The sequence below is a fragment of the Portunus trituberculatus genome, chromosome 41 (assembly GCF_017591435.1).
Source record: "Portunus trituberculatus isolate SZX2019 chromosome 41, ASM1759143v1, whole genome shotgun sequence".
NCBI classification, from domain to species: domain Eukaryota; kingdom Metazoa; phylum Arthropoda; class Malacostraca; order Decapoda; family Portunidae; genus Portunus; species Portunus trituberculatus.
In genome coordinates, this window is record NC_059295.1 from 2,917,941 (window position 1) to 2,943,429 (window position 25,489).

A 25,489-nucleotide genomic window follows, 5' to 3' on the forward strand; every position below is an offset into this window, starting at 1 on the left:
TCCTTTTCTTGTTTCTTTCTTTCTTCTCTTCTAATCAACACATATTCATTTCTTGCTCTTTTGTAACTTTCCACTGCTTAATCCGTCTTTTCCTTCTCCACCTCTTCCATGCATCCTCTTTTCTTGTTCTAGCCTTTTCACATCTATCGTTAAACCAGTCCTGCTTTCCAACTTCTCTATGTTGTCTTATTGGTACAAATTTTTCTCACCTTCTTTGTATATTTTATAAATTCCTTCCACTTTTCATTTGCTCCTTAGCACTCTTGAATTTCATCAATTTGTCTCTTGAAAGAATTTCTTTAGGTTTCCAAAATCTGTCTTGGCATAATTCCATCTTCCCACTTTATATTCTTCATTTCTTCTAGATTTCTCTTCATCTATCACCTTGAACTCCAAAACTGCATGATCACTCTTTGCTAAAGGGCACTCCACCCTCATCTCCTCAATGACCATTGGCTCTGTACTAAAGACCAAGTCCAGTCTTGACGATGCTCCCTCTCCTCCAAACCTAGTATCTTCTTTGACCCACTGAGTTAACACATTTTCCATTGCCAGTGTCAATAGTGTATTTCCCCATGTTGTCTCTGATCCTTCCATTGACCAGTCCTCCCAACACACCTCTTTACAATTAAAATCTCCCATCATTATAGTTCGTTCACAGCCACCCAACATTTCTTCCAGACATGTTCCTGTATCACTTATCATTTCTTCATATTCCTGTACTGACCATGCATTTGTCTTAGGTGGTACGTACACCACTATGTAGTGCCTCTTTTTCCTTCATTAGTTTCTGCTCTGATCTTTAGCACTTCTGCCTTTCCCATACCTTCTTTCACTTGATCCACCTTTATATCTTTTTAACCAGCAACATCACTCCTCCTCCCATCTTACCTACTCTATTTCTTTTCCAAACATTATATTTCCTTCTCCAACCATCATCAGGTCTTCTCCCTCTCTCAGTTTTGTTTCAGTAAGACCCACAATATCTGGGTTCTTGTCCCTCAAGTAATCGTTGAGTTCTAAAATCCCGATATCACTCCATTTATGTTGGAATACATTACATTCGCTCATCGTAAGTTTCTTTAGTCCTTTCTTGCTGTACTTTTCTGGGTTATGAACCACTTCCTCAGTCTCATATCCAAGATTCTCCAGAAAAACTCTTTCTTCTCCTCTTCTGTCCTCTCTTCATTTTTTCAAAGCCTCCTTTCTCAACTCATTTAACATTTCTCTTTCCTTTTCACCGAGATCTCTTCTCAACCAAATCTTCCTTGTTGTTTCCTGCTGGGCTAGCCTCCATGACTTCTCCACCAATTCATCTACATCCTTTTGTGACTTAAGTTTGATTCTTATTGGCCTCATACCTTCTCTTGTGAACTTTCCAATTCTATGGAAGTCCTCTATTTCTTGTACTAGGTCTTTTCCTCCTCCTGCACCACATTAATGATATTATTTATCACCTTTTTATGTTTTCTCTCTCTCCATTTTACTCGGTGTCTTATCCTCCTCCACACCAAATATCACCACACATCTCTTTTTGTCTACAGTTTCCCTCACCAATGTCTCATTTGACTTAATAACCTTCACCACTTTCTCAGCAATCTTCTCTTCTATGATCTGTTGATCTATAATTTCAACAAGGCCCAAAGTTTTCTCCCCAGACTCTTTGATTTCCTTTTCCAGACTTGCAACTTTGTAATTTACCTCCTTTCTTTCCACTTCCTGACTTTTTCCATTCAGCCTGCTTCTCCATCACTTTTCCTAGAGATTCTCCACATTTTCGCAATTCACTTTAATTAGCTTAACTTCCTCTTTCAGTGCTTCATTTTCCTTCTTCATATCGGCACACTCTTTCATTACATTGTCATAACTCGTTTCCAGGCCCCATACTTTTCAAACAGTTTTCAATTTTACCTTCCAACTCCAGAATTTTCTTCACATAAGCGCTCTTCTCCATTATTCCTTGAAATCCTGTGAAGTCTGATTCATCTTTCGAGTTCACGGCCGCCATGTTGCGCAGATGTAAACAAACTCCAGCTGATGGCTCAAACGCAGGCTACAGTTTATATTTACCTTGCTAATCAACAGTTAACCTGGACATTATTTTGCTAATCAACAGTTAACATGACTATATGGTGTGTGTGTGTGTGTATTTATCTAGTTGTATTTACCTAGTTGTAGTTTTACAGGGCCTGGGCTTTATGCTCGTGTGGTCCCGTCTCCATATCTACACTTATCCAATTTTTCTTTAAAACTATGTACACTCTTTGCTGATACCACTTCCTCACTCAAACTGTTCCAAGTCTCAACACATCTTTGCGGAAACTAAATTTTTAACATCTCTCAGACATCGTCCCTTCCTTAGTTTCTTACTATGCGATCTTGTGCTTCTAAAGTCATATTCTTCTCTCAGGATCAGTTTCTCATTATCCACTTCATCCATTCCGTTAATCAATTTATAAACTTGTATCAGATCCTCTCTCTCTTCTCTGCTCCAAGGTTGGTAGATCCATTGCCTTTAGTCTCTCCTCATATGCCATCCCTTTAAATTCTGGAACCATTCTTGTAGCCATTTTTGTAGTCTCTCTAATTTTCTTATGTGTTTCTTTTTATGGGAGTCCACACAACTCCTGCATATTCCAATCTAGGTCTTATTTTAGTACTTATCAATTTCTTCATCATTTCCTTGTCCATATAGTGAAATGCTACTCCAATATTCCTTAGCAAATTATCGTCTCTCTGAAAATTCTATCAATATGGCTAACCGGTTGATTATTTTCTTCCATTGTCACTCCCAAGTCCTTTTCCTTTTTACTTTTCTAGTTCTACTCCATCTCCCATCTTATAGATTCCCACTGGTCGTCTTTCACTTTTCCCATTTCCATGACATGGCTTTTGTCCACATTGAATTCCATCTCCCATTTTTTGCTCCATTTCCAGATCTTGTTTAAGTCTTCCTGTAGTATTTCACAATCCTCTTTTTGTTTAATGACTCTGCACAGTTTCGCATCGTCCGCAAACAGATTTATGTAGCTGTTCACTCCCTCTGGCATGTCATTTATATATACGAGAAAAAGTATTGGTGCCAATACTGACCCTGTGGCACTCCGCTGTCTACTGTTCTCCACTTGGACTTCATATCTTTAACTATCGTCCTTATTTCTCTCCCCCTTAAGTAATTCTTCATCCATCTCAATGTGCTTCCTTTTAAGCCACCCTTCTCCTCTAACTTCCATAGTAATCTTTCATGTGGCACTTTATCAAAAGCCTTTTTTAGATCTAAATAAATACAGTCAACCCATCCTCTCTCTCTTGTACTTTATCAACTATTCTAGAGTAGAAACTCAATAAATTTGTCACACATGACCGACCTTTTCTAAAACCAAATTGGCTATTTGATAATATTTTGTTGTCTTCAAGAAACTCGATCCATTGCTTCTTTATTACTTTTCACACATCTTGCATATTACACTAGTTAGTGATACCGGTCTGTAATTTAAAGGTTCTTCCTTCCTTCCGCTCTTATATATGGGAACCACCTCAGCTCTTTTCCACTCCACTGGCACTGTTCCATTTTCTATTGAGCATTTTATGATGTTGTATATTGGACTTGCTAGTTCTTCCCTACATTCTTTCAGTATTCTGCCTGAGACTTCATCCGGTCCCATTGCCTTTTCCTCATCCAATTCCGTCATCAACTTTTTATTTCAAGCTTGGTTACTTTAATCTCTTTCATATAGACAGTCTCTCTATTACCCTGTGGTCTTTCAAATTTGGATTCCTTAGTAAAGACCTCATGAAATTTACTATTTAACAGTTCTGCCATACTTTTGGGTCTTCCACCATTCCGTTTTCTCCTTTTAACCTTTCTATTGTTTCTTTTTGTCTTATTTTTCCATTTATGAATCTGTAGAACAATTTTGGTTGTTCCTTACATTTTCGACAATGTCCTTTTCATAGTTCTTTTCTTCTTCCTTTCTCACCTTAGCATATTCATTTCTTGCTGTTTTGAAGTTTTCCTTATTTTCTGGATTTCTGTTTCTTCTCCACCTTTTCCATGCTCCATCTCGTTTCTCCTTTGCCCTAGCACATCTTGCATTAAACCAATCTTTCTTTCCTTCTTCTTTAGGTCTATATTTCGGAACATATTCCTGACCCCAGTTTTGTATATTTCCAAAAATAAGTTATATTTCTCTTGAACCGTTAATGAGTTTTCCATCTCCTCCCAGTTTACGTTTTAAAATAGTTCTTGAGATTCTCAATATCAGCCTTTCTGTAATTTAATCGGTCTCCTTTGTATGATTCATCTCTATCTTCCTTTCCTTCTTCTATATCCATCTCTAATATTACATGGTCACTCTTTCCCAATGGGCACTTGTATCTTATATCATCGTTAATTGGTATATCCCTTGTAAAAACTAGGTCTAATCTTGCCGGCTCATCGTTTCCTCTGAATCTTGTGTTTTCCTTTACTCTTTGGACCATCAAATTATCTATCATTAGGTTCAGGAATCTATCTCCCAGGCATCTTCCCCATACCACTTTCATAATTTTCCCAGTCTACCTCCTTACAGTTGAAATCTCCTATCAATATCACTTTTCTCCTTTCCTTAATGATTCTTGTAAGACTCCTTATTGTGTCATCTATCATGTCTCTATATTCTTGGTTAGTCCATGAGTTTGTTTTGGTGGCACATATGTTCCAATGATTGTTAACTCCTTTTTGTTAATATGCATCTTAACATACAGTATTTCTGATTTTCCTTCCCCAAACTCCACTTGATTTACCACTATCTCCTTCCTTAACATCATCATGACTCCTCCTCCTCCTTTACCCCTCTGTCTCTCCTCCATATATTATACCTTTTATCTATGTCTATTTTTATTGCCTCATTTAACTTTGTTTCCACCAGGCATACAATATCTGGTTCTTCTTTCTTTATGTAATCTCTTAATTCTAATTTACTAGATAAAATCCATCTATGTTTGTATACATCATTTTTAATCTCTTGTTCTTATCATTTTAGTTAAACTTGCTCCATTCTTTTCTCTTCTTTCTCTTTTATATACCATTTCCTTATCCTGTCTCCTATAATTCTCCAAAAAATGCCTTCTTCTCCTCCTCTGACCTTTCATTATTTTTTCTCTTGCTTCTGCCACCAGTTCATTGTGTCTCTTCCTTTCCTCCTCGTTTCTATTTTTCTTTATATATATATCTTTGCAACCTTCTGTTTCTCTGAGTTTCTTCTGTTTCTCTGAGTTTTTTTCTATATAGTACTTCTTCTGCTGCTGCTTGTGATTTTAGTAATATCTTAATTGGTCTCACTGTTCCTTCTTGATATGGTCCCATTCTATGGATTTCTTCTACTTCCTCTTCTAAGTTCTGTCTATCCTCGTCATTCAGATGTTTTAGTAGGTCTTTTACTGATTTCATTTCGTCTTTTCCTTCTTGGTCTATATTTAACATTTTTTCTTTCAGTCCAAAAATAATTACACTCTTCTTTTTTCCGCAATTTCTCTTACTAAATTTTCTTTTTCTTGAGGACTCCTATCATTTTGCTTGTCATATTTTCATCTCTTTCTTTTAACTGTTCTTGAAATACTTCTTGAAATGATTCCTTGTCTTTCTTATCTTGGATTCTCCATGCTTGTACTTCTTTTTAATCACGTCTTGTACTCTTTCTTCTTCTTTGTTAACTAGATCTTTTAGCTTTTCTTTTTCTTTCTCGGCTTTACCGAGTCCTTCTTCCATCAATTTCTTATAGTTCGCTATTTGGACTTTTAATTCTTCATTTTCGGTTCTTAGCCTAGTTTCGTTTTCTTCCACTCTTTTATCCTTTCTTTCAATTTCTGGAGCTCTTTATCCTGTTCTTCATTCTCTTTCATTCCCATACTCTCCTTTATCAATTTATCTAATTTACGTTCGATAGTTAAGACTCTATGTGTGTGTGTGTGTGTGTGTGTGTGTGTGTGTATTTACCTAATTGTATTTACCTAATTGTAACATACGGAAAAGAGCTATGCTCGTGTTGTCCCGTCTCCATATCTATTAATGTCCAGCTTTTCTTAAAATCATGAATATTCCTTGCGTTGACCACTTCCACGTCTAAACTATTCCATGCTTCCACCCTTCTATGAGGAAGCTATATTTTTCACATCTCTCCTATAAGTGGCCATTTTAGTTTTTCCCATGCCCTCTCGACATTCTTTCATTCCACATACACAGATCTTCCCTATCCATTTTTCCATGCCAATCATCACTCTGTATATTGCTATCAGGTCTCCCCTTTCTCTTCTGTTTTCCAGGGTCGGAAGTTGCATTCTTTTCAGTCTGTCTTCATAAGTCAAATCTCTTAAGTCAGGCACCATTTTGTTGCAGCCCTCTGTACTTTCTCTAGTTTCCTTATGTGTTTCTTTAAGTTCGGAGCCCACTGTATTGTTGCATATTCAAGCCTCGGTCTTATCATTGCAGTAATTATTTTCTTCATCATTTCTTCATCTAAATATCTGACGCCACTCTTATGTTCCTCAATAAGTTCAATACTTCTCCAATTATTTTGTTTATATGTCTCTCTGGCGATAGGTCATTGGTAATTGTCACCCCAAGGTCTTTTCTTCATGACTGGTTTTATGTCTTCATTTCCTATCTTGTACATACTCCTGATTCTTCTTTCACTCTTGCCAAACTCTATTTTCTTGCATTTTGTCGTGTTGAACTCCATTTGCCATGTACAGCTCCATTTCCATATTCTGTCCAAGTCTTCCTGGAGTAGTTCGCAATCTTTGTCACATCTCACTTTTCTTAACAATTTTGCATCGTCTGCAAATAGGCTCACATAACTGGACACCCCATCCACCATGTCATTTATGTAGACCGCGAACATTACTGGTGCCAACACTGATCCCTGTGGAACTCCACTCTCCACCAAGCCCCATTCTGATGGTCTGTCCTTAATTATTGTTCTCATTTCTCTTCCTACCAAAAGTCTTCCATCCATTTTAGTAAACTGCCATGCACTCCTCCTACCATTTCAAGTTTCCAGATCAGTCTCCGGTGTGGTACCTTATCAAAGGCCTTTTTTAAATCCAGATATATTCCATCAGCCCAACCATCTCTTTCCTGTATTACATCTATCACCCTCGAATAGTAACATATCAGGTTTGTCGTGCATGAACGCCCTTTTCTAAAACCAAATTGACACTCACAAAGTATGTCATTTTCTCCAAGAAGTCTGTCCATCTATTCTTCACCACCCTCTCACACATCTTAGCTACCACACTTGTAAGTGACACTGGTCTATAGTTCAATGGGTCTCTCTTGTTACCTGATTTATAGATTGGGACAATGTTAGCTCTTTTCCAGTCTTGGGGCACTACACCTTCCCTTAATGAGGCATCAATTACTTCACAAACTTTTTCTGCCAGTTGCTCCTGCATTCTCTTAAAATCCATCCTGATACCCCATCAGGTCCCACAGCTTTTCTCACTTCTAAACTCCCCATCATATTCTTGATCTCCTCCACAGTTACTTGAAACTCCTTCATAATCCCTTTCTGTTCCATTACCAGTGGTTTGTCAAAAGCAGTCTCCTTTGTGAATACCTTCCAGCATCCATTCATAGCCTCTGCCATTTCCTGGGATCTTCACTGCATACTCCATTTACTTCTAAACTTTCAATACTTTCTCTATTTTTGATGTTGTTGTTCACATGTCTGTAAAAAGCCTTGGTTGGTCTTTACATTTATCAATTATATCCTTTTCTTGTTTCTTTCTTTCTTCTCTTCTAATCAACACATATTCATTTCTTGCTCTTTTGTAACTTTCCACTGCTTAATCCGTCTTTTCCTTCTCCACCTCTTCCATGCATCCTCTTTTCTTGTTCTAGCCTTTTCACATCTATCGTTAAACCAGTCCTGCTTTCCAACTTCTCTATGTTGTCTTATTGGTACAAATTTTTCTCACCTTCTTTGTATATTTTTATAAATTCCTTCCACTTTTCATTTGCTCCTTAGCACTCTTGAATTTCATCAATTTGTCTCTTGAAAGAATTTCTTTAGGTTTCCAAAATCTGTCTTGGCATAATTCCATCTTCCCACTTTATATTCTTCATTTCTTCTAGATTTCTCTTCATCTATCACCTTGAACTCCAAAACTGCATGATCACTCTTTGCTAAAGGGCACTCCACCCTCATCTCCTCAATGACCATTGGCTCTGTACTAAAGACCAAGTCCAGTCTTGACGATGCTCCCTCTCCTCCAAACCTAGTATCTTCTTTGACCCACTGAGTTAACACATTTTCCATTGCCAGTGTCAATAGTGTATTTCCCCATGTTGTCTCTGATCCTTCCATTGACCAGTCCTCCCAACACACCTCTTTACAATTAAAATCTCCCATCATTATAGTTCGTTCACAGCCACCCAACATTTCTTCCAGACATGTTCCTGTATCTCTTATCATTTCTTCATATTCCTGTACTGACCATGCATTTGTCTTAGGTGGTACGTACACCACTATGTAGTGCCTCTTTTTCCTTCATTAGTTTCTGCTCTGATCTTTAGCACTTCTGCCTTTCCCATACCTTCTTTCACTTGATCCACCTTTATATCTTTTTAACCAGCAACATCACTCCTCCTCCCATCTTACCTACTCTATTTCTTTTCCAAACATTATATTTCCTTCTCCAACCATCATCAGGTCTTCTCCCTCTCTCAGTTTTGTTTCAGTAAGACCCACAATATCTGGGTTCTTGTCCCTCAAGTAATCGTTGAGTTCTAAAATCCCCGATATCACTCCATTTATGTTGGAATACATTACATTCCGCTCATACGTAAGTGTGTGTGTGTGTGTGTGTGTGTGTGTGTGTGTGTGTGTGTTTTCACGAATGCTACAAGGCGGGACGCATGTAACTTATCTTTCGAGAGGGAGAGGGGGAGGGAGGGAAGGGAGATGGGAGGAGAGGAAAGGAGAGAGAGAGAGAGAGAGAGAGAGAGAGAGAGAGAGAGAGAGAGATTGGAACAGTCTATGCCATTGGATAATTTTAGACACAAGGCATGTAGCTTATCTTTAGTGATTGGTGGAGACAAGGATAGTGGGAGGAGCACTAGGATTTCAAGGACAGCATATGGCGTGTGTAGTTGGTATCCAACACACTATACGGGACAACTGAACTGAAGAAAGCTCAGAAAAGAAAAATGACGCCTATGTAGCTGTCACCGTATATGCTACTGGGCTTCATGGCGCCTACATAGGTGTCACCGTATTCACCATCTTAGTAGCAATCTTCTGTATCCTTTCCAATTTTCTTATATCCTTTTTAGAGGTCGGAGACCATACCACTGCTGCATATTCCAGCCTTGGGCATATCATGCTTGTGATGATTTTTTTTCATCATATCTTTATTCATGTAATGAAATGCCACGCTTATATTAGTCAACATCTTATATGATAGTCCAAATATTTTGCTTATGTGTTTATCTCAGATTTTCTTGTATGATCACTCCAAGATCTTTTTCCTCTTTAGTCTTCATTATTTGCTCTTACCCCATCAAATAGTCCCATACTGGTCTTCTTCTCTTACTCTTTCCTAGTTCCATTATGTGGCATTTCTTGGTATTAAACTCTAATTTCCATTTCTTGCAACAGCAGACAGTCCTCTCTGGCTTTGATAACTCTTTAGCAACTTTGCATCATCAGTGAATAAATTCATATAACTGTTTATCCCAATGTGAATGTCATTTACATAAACCTGAAACATAATGGTGCTAATTGAGGCGCCCGAGCCAGAGGGTACCAACCCACACGAACCTACTTTCGAGAAAACGCGTTTAAAGTTGAACAATTAATACTACCGTAAGATCGGTCACAATATTATCATATTATACATCATTGGAAAGGTCTCGGCAAGACCTGTCATGCCATGTGTTTTTTAATAGTATATTCTGTTTTAACTTTTACAGAGATTATTATAAATACCCCTACACCCGTAGCGGAAATTTTTTTCCCAGGAAGGTTATGTTTTAGGTTCATTTTTTCAAAGTGTATGATAAAACAAACATTATGTAAAAAAATTATGACGATATGCTTTTAACTCGATTTTTTACGAATTTTTTAATGAGCGAATAAAGCAATATTTCACCCTACCGTAAGATCGGTCACAATATTATCATATTATACATCATTTGAAAGGTCTCGGCAAGACCTGTCATGCCATGTGGTTTTTAATAGTATATTCTATGTTTTAACTTTTACAGAGATTATTATAAATACCCCTACACCCGTAGCAGAACATTTTTTCCCAGGAAGGTTATGTTTTAGGTTCATTTTTTCAAAGTGTATGATAAAACAAGCATTATGTAAAAAAATTATGACGATATGCTTTTAACTCTATTTTTTACGAATTTATTTTATGAGCGAATAAAGCAATATTTCCCCCTAGCGCAACTTTTATTCCCGAAAATGTTTTATTTCCCTATTTTCTCTTCATTTCTGAAGAGATTATAGTGTGAGATGTATCTGTATAGAAGATTGTGATATTGTATTTTAAAATTTATTTTCTATGATTTTACAAAGTAGAAATAAGATGCATTATTATTTAGATATGATTAGATTTTTTTGGTGGTATTGGCTATCATCCTTTACACTGGCTTTAGACAGTTAAGTTCATTATCAGGAACATGGTTTTTATGATCCTGACAATGCCCTTAGCGGATTTACCAACCCAATAAATCCCCATTCAACCCAGTAAGACGGGTTGAATGAGGTTTTATTCCCCATCCATCCTCCCATATCCAAGGTTGGTGGTCACAGTAAGTAGTACAGTGACACTTTACAGTCCTCTACTAGTAATCGAGGAAGTCGTCCTCAGCTGCCTCGGGGTTGTCAGGGTCGTCCTCCACATTCTGGCTTGCAAGATGCCCCTGCTTGGTGAATAAGTCGACGTACCACTGCTTGTATTCCAGAGGGATAAAGCTTTGCAGGAATTCCAAGTCGTTCAGCTTCTCTTGCTTCATAGGGACGCCGTCAGGGTACTTCACAGGCAGGTCGACAGTGCTGAGGTCGAATATTTCTGGCTTGTATGCTGCACCTTTACCCTTCTGAAGCTTCACTTGGAGGGGCGTTGCGATGTCATCAAAGTACTCATGCCAGATGCTCATCCCCTGCTTGAAGTTGATGTCATATTGGAACATCTTGCCCCCCTTAAACTTGGCCTTGGCTACTTGGGTCTTGGTGCTCTTGAGAACAAGGGGCTGCAGGTCGATAAACTGTTCAGTCATCATCTCGATCACTGTGAAGGGATTCTCGAGTCTTGCCTCTTTCATGAGTTCAATGTAGTGATTGGTGGTGAAGATCTGACGTCCAAAGAGGTAATTCGAGAGCACACCAAAGTCACGATCACACGACATGTACGAATGGCCAGACATGAGGTAATAGTGTTTGATCATGGTGAAGCGGTGAAGCGACCACTGTGGATGAACCGAAGCAGCAGGAGTGAAAGATTGATATTCTTATTCTGGCCACCACAGTTGTCACTGAAAATGACCAGTTTGTTGACAGCATCTGGGACGTAGGTGTTGATGTAATGAATTAGGCAGCTGCCTATTTCACTCGACCCCCTCTTCGCGATGGTCTCATTCCAGACATAGAAAAATGCCTCACTAAGCTCCTTCAGGTTGTGCACTCCGAAGTTATACGTCCAGAGCTTGCGTTTGTAATAAGCAACGTTGGTAGACAGGCGTGGAGTGACGAGTGTTTGTTGCAGGTCTATTGCAATCGCAGTCAATGTGGGGTCATTGTCTTGTTCGTACGTTGCCATGAGGTCTCGTGCTACTTTTGCATTGAGTAGATGGACTTTCATCTGTGTTTGCAGTTAGTTTTTTTTTTGGAGTCGTCCTTGTCAGCTATCGCCACCTGGATATCGCCCTTGATCCTGTCACATAAACTGCAGGTGTCGACTTGTGGAGGATTGGTCCCGATGTTATAAGTGGTGAAAATCCTGCAGTACTTGTCCAAAGTAACGCGTCTCTCTTCTGGGACGTCCCTCTCATCACACCAGATCTTGTACAATTCGTAACATCGAGCTTGAGTGTATCCAGGTGGGAGGTACACACGATCATGACTCTTTGCTCTTGAATAATGGGAAGAACAGGTGGGCAAAGATTTGATGTGGTCTTGAGCAAACTGCATAATGTCATCTGGTGTCTTGTTCGGTGCAGGCCCTACCCCACGCATATCCACAGGAGCAACACATGTCTCTCCCAACTTCTTCACGACGTTAAACACTCGTTTCGAACTGATGGAATGGATATGGAGAAAGGCCGTCTTACACACCACTACTTTCTGGTTATTCACGATCACCGTATACTCGAAAGTAGCTTTCTTCACACGCTCATCTGCATACTGCCGAGCCACGGGATGCGATGTCACCACTTTAGACAGGTAAGCAGATTGGGCATTATGGTCACCCATTTTCCAATATTCATCGAATATCTGCTGCACTTTGTCATGACCAACAACATCAAAACACTTAGGGCACGTACAGGGGGCCCCAACGTGTTTTGCCGCCACCACGTGATGTGTAAAGCGGCTCGTGTATTCTTGTCCACTGTCTCGCCTCTTCTTGCTTATAGTCTTCTTCCACTTTGATACATCTCTAACCTTCCTCTTCTTAGCTATATCAGAGCCTTCAGCAGTAGGTTGATCAGCAGCTTCATCACTGGAGGAAGCCATTCTTGATGCCAAGACCAAAACTGGTGCGGAGCAAATCGAGAATGTGTGTATGGTGTAGCAATTCAGTGGTTCTCAAACGTTTTCATGAGCGACCCTATTTGGAACATTTCATTCCTTCGCGACCCAGAGTAAGGTAAAGAGAAAGAAAATGTACAATGATTTATAGTTATATACACGAGCCTGCATGGGCCCACTGCCAGTCCAACATACGCGTTTGATACAGGAGTCATTCCTGTCAGAGACACCATTACGTGGTGCCCAGGAGGAGGGAGGTGGGGGGAAGATGAACATACATAACAAAAGTAATTTGTGGTTAAAGAATAATAATTCAATTTAGTAACTGAAATACACTGAGACACTGAGAGCATGTTAATGTTCCTGTGTCCCTGCGACCCATCAAAATTGATCTCGCGACCCATAGTTTGAGAACCACTGGACCGTCACTGTAGCTGATGCGGGAGTAATGGGCCTGGCAAGGGAGGGAAGGAAGGATTTGGCGGGAGACTCTGGGCTAAAGTAAACAAAGGCTGTGATTGGCCGAGGTGGGGGCGCGGCTATGAGTCACGAGAATACTCGCCGCTGATTGGGGAGCGCACGGCGAGGCTCAGCCGCACCTCCCTGCTCTTGGTACCTTCTTGCTCGCAGATCGGAGAAGTTTGTCGCGCGTTTTTTTACGCATTATCACTCCACTTTGAGGCTTCGTATAGGTACCCATATGGTCGTATTTCACTTGGCCGACAATTTTATACGACTTTTACACCCTTCAACAACATGATCCCGCCTTTAACTCCCTGCTGTTGGTACCTTCTGGCTCGCAGATCGGAGAAGTTTGTCGCGCGTTTTTTTACGCATTATCACTCCACTTTGAGGCTTCGTATAGGTACCCATATGGTCGTATTTCACTTGGCCGACAATTTTATACGACTTTTACACCCTTCGACAACATGATCCCGCCTTTAACTCAATTTTCGTATTTTTGAGGGTTGGTACCCTCTGGCTCGGGGCGCCTCAATTTACTTGTGGTCACCTTTATCAACTCTCTGTCCAGTATGTCAATCTTGTTCACCAATTTATACATAGTTATCATGTCTCCTCTTGTTCTTCTCTCATCTAATGTAGTCAGCCCCAGCTTCCTCAGTCTTTCCTCATAGTCTAACTCCTTGAATCCTGGTACCATCCTTGTTGCCAGCCTCTGTACCCTTTCCACCTTCATCACATTTTTCTTCATGTGTGGTGACCAGATGCAAGCTGCATATTCTAACTGGGGTCTTATTAAGGTACATAATATCTTCTTCATAATTCCTTCATCTAGGTAGTGGAATGCAAGGCCAATATTTTGAAGCATGTTGTATGTTTTTCCAAAAATCTTGTTAATGTGTTTCTCCGGTGACAAGGTATTTTGCACGGTTACTCCTAAGTCTTTCTCCTCATTGGTCTCTTTAATTTTCCCATCACCCAGCCTGTAATCCCTGTTTGGTCTGTATCTACTTCTTCCCATTTTCATAACATGGGGGTTGGCTATATTAAATTCCATCTGCCACTCCTTACTCCACTCATATATTTTATCAAGATCTTCCTGTAACTTGTTACAATCTTCCACATTCTTTACTCTCCTCATAATTTTAGTATCGTCCGCAAACATGTTCATGTAACTGTCAATTCCTACTGGCATATCATTAACATAAATCAAAAACATGATGGGACCCAGCACTGACCCTTGTGGAACTCCACTGGTTACCTTCTTCCACTCAGACTTCCTTCCTCTCACCACTGTTCTCATTTCTCTTCCCATTAAGTAATTTTTCATCCATTTTGCTAGTTTATTATTCACTCCTCCAATCATCTTTAGTTTCCACATCAGTCTATTGTGGGATACTTTATCAAAGGCCTTTTTCAAGTCCAGGTAGATAGCATCCACCCATCCCTCTCTATATTGTAGTATGTCAGTCACTCTTGAATAAAAACATAATAAATTGGATACGCATGATCTTCCTTTTCTGAAACTAAACTGCCTTTCACTCAGAATGTTTTCACTTTCTAGATACTCACTTCACTTAGCTTTAATTACTTCTTCACATACCTTGCACAATATACTAGTCAACGATACTGGTCTATAATTTAGCGGTTCCATTCTACTACCATTCTTATATATAGACATAATGTCAGCTCTTTTCCACTCTTTTGAGACTAATCCTGTTCGTATGGAGGTTTCCACAATATCAAATACAGGGTTCAACAATTGATCCTTACATTCATTTAGCAACCTCCCAGTTATGCCATCAGGCCCCATTGATTTATTGATATCCAGATTGCTTATAATTTTCCTTACATCTTCCTTAGTAACCATGATGTCCTGCATTTGCTTTATTTTCGTAGGCCTTCCTCCCATGAAATGCTCCTCCTTTGTAAACACTTTGCAAAAGTTGTCGTTCAAAATTTCAGCTATATCTCCTGCATCTTCATATACTTCTTCCCGTTTTTACCTTTTCTATTGCCTCCCTTATATTTAGTTTTCCATTTATGAATTTGTAAAACATTTTGGGTCACTATCACAGTTTTCCACCACCCTCTGTTCATATTCCTTCTGTGCTGTTCTCCTTACTTCAACATATCTATTCCTTGCTGTTTTGTAGACTTCCCTTGATAATACATCACTGTTTTTCTTAAGTTTCTTCCATGCCTTTTCTTTGTTCTTTTTTGCTTCTTCACAATTTCTATTAAACCACTGTTTATTATTTAAAGTCCTCTTTCTGTGATATGGCACAAACTTTTCACAGCAGAGTTATACAAATCCATAAATTTATCGTATTTCAATTGCATATCCCTTTCCTGGTATACCATGGACCAGTCAATTTCATTAAAGAACTCCCTTATATGGTTATAATTTGCCCTAGTATAATTTAATTTTTCCTCCCTGCGTTCCACAATCTTATTCGTGCTTAATTCCGTATCCAGCTCAAAGCTTAGGACATCATGATCGCTTTTCCCCAAGGGACATTCATGTTCAATTTCCTCTTTTAGAGATTCCCTGGTAAATACCAAATCCAACCTTGCTGCAACATCTTGTCCCCTGCACCTTGTTGGTGATCTCACCCACTGTGTCATCAAGTTATTTGTTGCTACCTTTAACAATTCTTCTGCCCACTCACCACCGTTCACCACTTTGTAGTCTTCCCACACTATTTCTTTGCAATTAAAGTCTCCAACTATCATCACTCTATCCTTTCTGATGAGTTCTTGCTTCATTCTGTCTAGAGTATTTCTCATCACCATTTGGTACTGTTCATATTCCCAAGCACTGGTTCTGGGTGGTATGTATACTGTTATAATATTAATGTCCCTCTTGCCATCTGTTATAAGCATACTTATCACTTCCTCATTTCTCTTACTATAGTTCACCTCCTTCACTATCAGATCTTCCTTAGTAAGAACCATTATACCACCACCTCCTTTATTTTTTCTATCATTTCTCCATACTTTGTAGTGTTTTACAACAAACCAGTCTAGCTTTATTTCAGGCCTTAGCTTTGTTTCCACTACACACATTATGTCCGGTTCGTTATTTCTTAGGTAATCCATACATTCTAGCCTCTTAGACAGAAATCCATCTATGTTCATGTAAGTCACTTTTATTCCATTCCTAGTCTCATTCTTCCATGTAATGCCTATTCCGTCTGTTTTATCCACCACTTCTTTAGCCTCCCATTTCTCATCCTCCAAAAAAACTTGGTCTTTTCCTCTTCTGTTCTTTCGTCATTCCTCTCCTTCACTTCAGTTACAAGCTCTTTCATTTTCATTCGCTCATCTTGTGACATATTTCTTCTTATGTAAATTGTTTTGGTTTCCTCAGAGTCCTTAAGTTTCCAAGCCCTCCTCAACACCTGAGACTTTAATTTCAATTTTAATGGTCTATTCTTGCCTTCCTCAAAAGCTCCCAATCTCACACTTTCTTCTACCACAGCATATAGGTCCTCTTCTTCCACAGAAATCTTGTTCAGTAAAGACTTAATCCTGTCATTTTCCTTATCCCTCCTGTCCTGCCAATTCCTGTTAGTTTCCTCCCGCAATCCTATTATGATCACACATTTTTTCTTTTCAGCAATATCTCTCACCACATACTCATTTTCCTTTAGTGCCTTTACCATTACCCTCTGCGTAATCCCTTTATTTTCCTCTTCCTGCTTTTTTACTAGCTCCCTAAACGACCTCTGTACCTCCTGATGTTCATGGTTCACTTTCATCCTGGTATCAATTAGATTGAGGCATTCCTCCTTCCTCAAGTCCCCTTCGGATATTTTTATCTCCATTTCCATGAGTTTAGCCTTCATCTCCTCACATTGTTTCCTTAGTTGTTGGTTTTCTTTCTCCATCTCTACTTTTTCCTGCAATAGCTCTTTATTCGCTAACGTTAACAAATATATCTCTTTTTTGAACGAATCATTCTCGGCTAGAACTCTATCCAGTTTTTCTTCTATGGACAAAATGTTTAAGAACTTACTTTCCAGTGCCTGGATTCTTGCATCCATATCTAGTTTCTCCAGTCCTTTTGGTGTAGTAATAAAACCTTCAAAGTCTCTAGCTTGTCTAGACGCCATTTTTGTTATTGTCAGCTGATTACGGCCAAAACAATCACCGCCCACACTCTCCTCTCAGGGATCACTTTCCATATCCCTCACTTTCAACACTAAGCGACAGTAGGACATTAACAGGACACTAACTTAGAGTTACCCGGGCCCTGTAACACCATAGGTATTTTCCTTCTTCCTGTCCGCAGCTGGAGACGAGCCGTCCTCTTTCAGCGACGGCGACGGTGTGTATGCACGCACGTGCACACTGATAATGATAATGATGATAGTAGTAGTAGTAATAATAATAATAATAATAATAATAATAATAATAATAGAGAGAGAGAGGGAGAGTTGTGGGAAGTAATGTGGGGCTGGTGCTAATCCCTTCTTGACTCTCCTCCTCCCTTGAGTCCCTTCCCTTCATGGTGGGGGTTGACAGCTGCTACTCAATCACAGGCTACCTTTCAAATTCAGCTGCAGAAGTGACAGATGAATGTGTACTGTAGCCTTTTTAGAGAAATGGTTACCTTAAACTTTTTGCGATGTACGAGTGAATGATATTTTCTAGAGAAACAAAGATCTGATGCATTATCAATCTATCATGCTCCAGGAAGTAACCATTGAATAATAAAACTATGTGTGAAAATTTCATGTCAATCAGATGAATACAAATAACAAAATAAGGACGAAAAATTGAAAGATCTTTAGGAGCAAATATCTTTAATTTTTTTTTTACACTTCAAAAATTTTCACAAAATTGGTATAAACTCTGAGACTTTTGTTTGGTATCATTTTAAACTACAAAAAAAAAATGCAATTTTTTTGTTGGAATTAGATGAAATTGTCAATAGAAAACAAAATAAAAAGTGAAAAAAACAACAACCCGGCAGTTCAACTCGGACTTTAGTCCCTGGGTCAGTCAGAGTCCAACTTATTGCGAAATCTTGAGTTATCAGGGCCCTAGTTATCGAGGTTCAACAGTATGCATATATTTTTTTTGTATAACAAATGTAGTGATTCCAAATTTTCTAAATACATTATTATTGGTTAGAATCTGTCAGTCATTTAAAAAATGTCTTGTACTGTCAACTCTCAATCAATGTGAGTTTGAATAATGTGATTTTGATTTATCATGACTTGATGTTTAAGCATATACAATTAAGTAATGCAATTTATTGAATTTAACGGTGGTTAATACAACTTGATGTCACGCACACCCACACTGCTTCTGGGTGGGAACCACACTGAGATGGTCTCTGCTGGACTGTTAAACAATATCTTCCATCTTTGTAAGTTGAAGGTTATTGTTCAGGAGAAATTGGTATTCTTAAGAGCAAACGCTGCCATCCCACAGCTCAGGTAGGCAATGATCAGGCAGGATTTACCTTTGCCACAAAGTGAACCAAAACCCATGTCTTTGCCATTACCTTTGCATAAATTTTGCCTAAATACCTGTTATTATTAGTTTTTTTGTGAACTAAATTATTTTAAAAACATAAAAAAATATATAGGTAACTGCAAATTGCCTACTTTACAAAAATTGTGATTGGAATCAAACCCAGGGGTGGAATCCATGAAACTTGTTGGTAACCTTAGCATAATATGCTAAGTAGAATTCTGATAGAAAACTTGGGAGACAGAGAAAGCTGGCAGTGGCAATGTTGTTGTTCCTCAGACCTGTTTGTTTGCTAAGGCTACCAACAAGTTTCATGGATTCCACCCCTGGGTTTGGTTCCAATCACAATTTTTGTAAAGTAGGCAATTTGCACAGTTACCTATATACTTTTATGTTTTAAAGTCATTTAGTTCACAAAAAAGCTAATAATAACAGGTATTTAGGCAAAATTTATGCAAAGGTAATGGCAAAGACATGGGTCTTGGTTCACTTTCGTGGCAAACTGTGCAGGCTATGGGAAGAAGACAGTCCACCAGCTGTCTACATAATTGGCTACTTATCAAGTGATAAAGATGTACAACTGATCATATTATGATCAGTTGTACATCTTTATCACTTGATAAGTAGCCAATTATGTAGACAGCTGGTGGACTGTCTTCTTCCCATAGCCTGCACAGTTGAAGGATGTGGCAATTCTCTCCTGTGTTAAGGTTACTATATGGCCATCCGTACTTTTATTTAGAAGCACTTTTTCTGGCTCACCAAGTCTATAAATAAATCATGCTCTGCAGCATTAATAGGGCTGGTTCTCTTTGTAAAATTTTCCATGTTGCCCATAGGGGAATGGTGAAGCTGCATTCTCTGGACTGCATGTGTCATTCAGCTAATGTATGGTAAACAAACACTGCTACTAATCACCACCAAATTATATTGATAATTTATTTCATTATATACATTAATAATAAATGTATGATTAGGAAATAATATTCCTGGCATGTAAACTCTTATGACAAATCAAGTTGTATTATTGATTTTCTAATTTCCTGGACAAGAAAAATGCACAGGTGAGAACGTGCATTTTTATTTTTTCTGTGACTTTCTGATGTATTAGTAGTATTTTCAAGGTTTGAGTAAACAAATCCCCAAAACATGCAGACTTTCTCAGTGACCAGGAAGATAACATCCCCCTAATACCATTATTTTCTATTGGAAAATTATGTTTGAACAACACAATTTTCAATAATGCAGCATTTCCAGGAACATAACTCTTGTGTTAATCAAGAGTTAACTACAATTGAATTTCATTTTAACAAAATTTTGAAATGTAAAATCTTACATAATCTGAAATGTTTGCAGGATTTTCAGAAGCTGACATTGCAAGAAGCTTACTGTTTACCGTCAGTAATGATATCGGACAGATTGCATCCTTGTATGCAATGCTTCATGGACTGAAGAAGGTAAGAATGAATGTCAAAATTTATGTTGTTATTACACACACACACACATAAGATGGAAGATGGAGTAGAACTGGAGAAAGTTAAAAAGGAAAAGGATTTAGGAGTGACGATGGAAGAAAACAATCAACTAGAAAGCCATATTGATAGAATTTTTAGAGAAACATATAATTTGCTAAGGAGTATTGGAGTAGCATTTCACTACATGGACAAAGAAATGATGAAGAAATTGATAAGTACTATAATAAGACCCAGATTGGAATATGCAGGAGTAGTGTGGATCCCTCATAAAAAGAAACATAAGGAAATAGGAGAGGCTACAAAAAATAGCTACAAGAATGGTTCCAGAATTTGAAGGGATGACATATGAGGAGAGACTAAAGGCTATGGATCTATCAACCCTGGAACAAAGAAGGGAGAGAGGAGACCTGATACAAGTTTATAAATTGATCAACAGAATGGACCAAGTGGATAATGAGAAACTGATCCTGAGAGAAGAATATGACATCCGAAGCACAAGATCGCATAGTAAAAAGCTGAGAAAAGGAAGATGTCTGAGAGATATTAAAAAGTATAGTTTTCCGCAGAGATGTATTGAGACATGGAACAGTTTAAATGAAGAAGTAGTGTCTGCAACGAGTCTGCATACTTTTAAAGTAAGATTAGATAAGTGTAGATATGGAGACGGAGCCACATGAGCATAAAGCCCCGGCCCTGTAAAACTACAACTAGGTAAATACACACGAAATGGATCAAGTGGATAATGAGAAACTAATCCTGAGACAAGAATATGACATTAGAAGCACAAGATTGCATTGTAAGAAACTCAGGAAGGGAAGATGTCTGAGAGATGTTAAAAAATTTTGGTTCCCACAAAGATGTGTTGAGACTTGGAACAGTTTGAGTGAGGAAATGGTGTCAGCAAAGAGTGTAGGCTACATATTTTTAAAGAAAAATTGGATAAGTGTAGATATGGAGACAGGGCCACACGAGCATAAAGTCCAGGCCCTGTAAAACTACAACTAGGTAAATACACACACATGAGAGACGTGGTTGAGGAAGGACTCAATACCGTCGCTCCCGAGAATCAGCTGATCTTCACTACCTTTGTTTGGGTTTGCAGTGGCCTGGGCTCGTAGTGTGGACTCGTTTTTTTTCATGAATACAGTGTTACAAAATCATGAGTGAGAAAAAGATTCCATCTAAATGCAGGTGTGAGACACGGGAAAGAATGAAAGCTGATGATGACTATGTTGGTGAGGGAGAAAGGGCATTCGAAGGCTTTGATACGGCACATACTTCACTATTTGATAGAGTGTTGACTATCGAACGTAAATTAGATAAATTTAAAAAGGAGAGTATGGGAATGAAAGAGAATGAAGAACAGGATAAAGAGCTCCAGAAATTGAAAGAAAGGATAAAAAGAGTGGAAGAAAACAAAACTAGGCTAAGAACAGAAAATGAAGAATTAAAAGTTGAAGTAGCTAACTACAAGAAATTGATGGAAGAAGGACTCGGTAAAGCCGAGAAAGAAAAAGAGAAGCTGAAAGATCTAGTTAACAAAGAAGAGGAAAGAGTACAAGACGTGATTAAAAAAGAAGTACAGGCATGGAGAATCCAAGATAAGAAAGACAAGGAATCATTTCAGGAAGTATTTCAAGAACAGTTAAAAGAAAAAGATGAAAATATGACAAACAAAATTATAGGAGTCCTGAAGAAAAAAGAAAATTTAGTAAGAGAAATTGCGGAAAAAAGTGTAATTATTTTTGGACTAAAAGAAAAAAATGTTAAATATAGACCAAAAAAGGAAAAGGACAAAATAAAATCAGTAAAAGACCTACTAAAACATCTAAATGACGAGGATAGGCAGAACTTAGAAGAGAATGTAGAAGAAATCCATAGAATGGGACCATATCAAGAAGGAATAAGATATTACTAAAATCACAAGCAGCAGCAGAAGAAATACTAAATAGAAAAACAAAACTCAGAGAAACAGAAGGTTGCAAAGATATATATATATATATATATATATATATATATATATATATATATATATATATATATATATATATATATATATATATATATTTATAAAGAAAAATAGAAACGAAGAGGAAAGGAAGAGACACAACGAACTGGTGGTAGAAGCAAGAGAAAAAAATAATGAAAGGTCAGAGGAGGAGAAGAAGGCATTTTTTTGGAGAATTCTAGGAGACAGGATAAGGAAATCGTATATAAAAGAGAAGGAAGAGAAAAAAAAATGGAACAAGATTAACTAAAAATGATAAGAACAAGAGATTAAAAATGATGTATACAAACATAGATGGGATTTTATCTAATAAATTAGAATTAAGAGATTACATAAAGAAAAAAGAACCAGATATTATATGCCTGGTGGAAACAAAGTTAAATGAGGCAATAAAAATAGACATAGATAAAAGGTATAATATATGGAGGAGAGACAGAGTGGGTAAAGGAAGAGGAGGAGTCATGATGATGTTAAGGAAAGAGAGGTGGTAAGTCAAGTGGAGTTTGGGGAAGGAAAATCAGAAATACTGTATGTTAAGATACATATTAATAAAAAGGAGTTAACAATCATTGGAACATATGTGCCACCAAAAACAAACTCATGGACTAACCAAGAATATAGAGACATGATAGATGACACAATAAGGAGTCTTACAAGAATCATTAAGGAAAGGAGAAAAGTGATATTGGTAGGAGATTTCAACTGTAAGGAGGTAGACTGGGAAAATTATGAAAGTGGTATGGGGGAAGATGCCTGGGGAGATAGATTCCTGAACCTAATGATAGATAATTTGATGGTCCAAAGAGTAAAGGAAAACACAAGATTCAGAGGAAACGATGAGCCGGCAAGATTAGACCTAGTTTTTACAAGGGATATACCAATTAACGATGATATAAGATACAAGTGCCCATTGGGAAAGAGTGACCATGTAATATTAGAAATGAATATAGAAGAAGGAAAGGAAGATAGAGATGAATCATACAAAGGAGACTGATTAAATTACAGAAAGGCTGATATTGAGAATCTCAAGAACTATTTTAAAAACGTAAATTGGGAGGAGATGGAAAACTCATTAACGGTTCAAGAGAAATATAACTTATTTTTGGAAATATACAAAACTGGGGTCAGGGAATATGTTCCGAAATATAGACCTAAAGAAGAAGGAAAGATGCAAGATGTGCTAGGGCAAAGGAGAAACGAGATAGAGCATGGAAAGGGTGGAGAAGAAACAGAAATCCAGAAAATAAGGAAAACTTCAAAACAGCAAGAAATGAATATGCTAAGGTGAGAAAGGAAGAAGAAAGGAACTATGAAAAGGACATTGCCAAAAAATGTAAGGAACAACCAAAATTGTTCTACAGATTCATAAATGGAAAAAAAGACAAAAAGAAACAACAGAAAGGTTAAAAGGAGAGAACGGAATGGTGGAAGACCCAAAAAGTATGGCAGAACTGTTAAATAGTAAATTTCATGAGGTCTTCACTAAGGAATCCAAATTTGAAAGACCACAGGGTAATAGAAAGAGATTAAAGTAACCAAGCTTGAAATAAAAAAGTTGATGACGGAACTAGATGAGGAAAAGGCAATGGGACCGGATGAAGTCTCAGGCAGAATACTGAAAGAATGTAGGGAAGAACTAGCAAGTCCAATATACAACATCATAAAATGCTCAATTGAAAATGGAACAGTGCCAGTGGAGTGGAAAAGAGCTGAGGTGGTTCCCATATATAAGAGCGGAAGGAAGGAAGAACCTTTAAATTACAGACTGGTATCACTAACTAGTGTATTATGCAAGATGTGTGAAAAAGTAATAAAGAAGCAATGGATTGAGTTTCTTGAAGACAACAAAATATTATCAAATAGCCAGTTTGGTTTTAGAAAAGGTCGGTCATGTGTAACAAATTTATTGAGTTTCTACTCTAGAATAGTTGATAAAGTAGAAAAGAGAGAGGGATGGGTTGACTGTATTTATTTAGATCTAAAAAAGGCGTTTGATAAAGTGCCACATGAAAGATTACTATGGAAGTTAGAGGAGAAGGGTGGCTTAAAAGGAAGCACATTGAGATGGATGAAGAATTACTTAAGGGGGAGAGAAATAAGGACGATAGTTAAAGATATGAAGTCCAAGTGGAGAACAGTAAACAGCGGAGTGCCACAGGGGTCAGTATTGGCGCCAATACTTTTTCTCATATATATAAATGACATGCCAGAAGGAGTGAACAGCTACCTAAATCTGTTTGCGGACGATGCGAAACTGTGCAGAGTCATTAAACAAAAGGAGGATTGTGAAATACTACAGGAAAACTTAAACAAGGTCTGGAAATGGAGCAAAAAATGGGAGATGGAATTCAATGTGGACAAAAGCCATGTCATAGAAATGGGAAAAAGTGAAAGACGACCAGTGGGAATCTATAAGATGGGAGATGGAGTAGAACTAGAAAAAGTAAAAAAGGAAAAGGACTTGGGAGTAACAATGGAAGAAAATGATAGAAGTACATGAGACTTACCATAGGTCAGTTGAAATGTGCTTCGGATTTTGCGAAGCAAGCCACCGCTGCTGGAGAGAGCTTTCACATGAGATACGCAAAGATCAAGGTACCGGCAGACTTTAAAGAACTGAGAGCCACCTACATGCCACAAGGTCCCTAAAATGCCCGTCGGAAAGCTAAACCTCAAATTCAAAAGCCCATCTTTCCGAAGGGTGGGAGTGGAGGGCATGTGAAAGCTCTCTCCAGCAGCGGTGGCTTGCTTTGCAAAATCCGAAGCACATTTCAACTGACCTATGGTAAGTCTTATGTACTTCTATAATTTTACTTCAACAACCCACCGCCATTGCTGGAGAGGCTACACATGAGATATTGAAGCCATGTGGGTGTACTCTCAGAACTACACAATACTTAACATTCTCCAAGTGAGTGATTGATAATTAAACAAACTAAATATGAATCCAAACTTTATTGTATAAAAAATCCTCCTCCTTCCACAGATATGGCCCTTACAAAAAACATATAGTACATGTATAAAAAACAAAATAAGTCAATTGAGTTCCAACGCAAATGAATAGAGAAACCTGTAAACGTTACAATACAGAATCCAGTATGGCCTCTTGAAAAGAATCTGAAACCTGAGTGATCTCCTTATTATAGTGTTTAGCAAAGGTTGTCTCCTGAGTCCAACCCGCCTTAGATAAGATAATGGGAACTGGGACGTCCATGGCTTTGGCCTTGGAAGCAGAGGCTGGTCGAACACTTCCAGCCGTGAATTTCTTAGTGTTGATACCACAGTCGGCAAGGACAGTCTTAATCCACCTTGACACT

At 38.2% G+C, this 25,489-nt stretch overlaps 1 protein-coding gene across 1 annotated transcript in view; it reads left to right on the top strand.

The window, feature by feature from the left end:
- Positions 1 to 25,489, top strand: part of LOC123516403 (4'-phosphopantetheine phosphatase-like) — a 504,510-nt gene that overhangs the window by 170,445 nt on the left and 308,576 nt on the right. Inside the window, exon 6 of the mRNA XM_045275659.1 lies at positions 20,046 to 20,146. Within this exon, the coding sequence (XP_045131594.1) occupies positions 20,046 to 20,146 (101 nt within the window). The remainder of the gene's footprint in view (positions 1 to 20,045; positions 20,147 to 25,489) is intronic.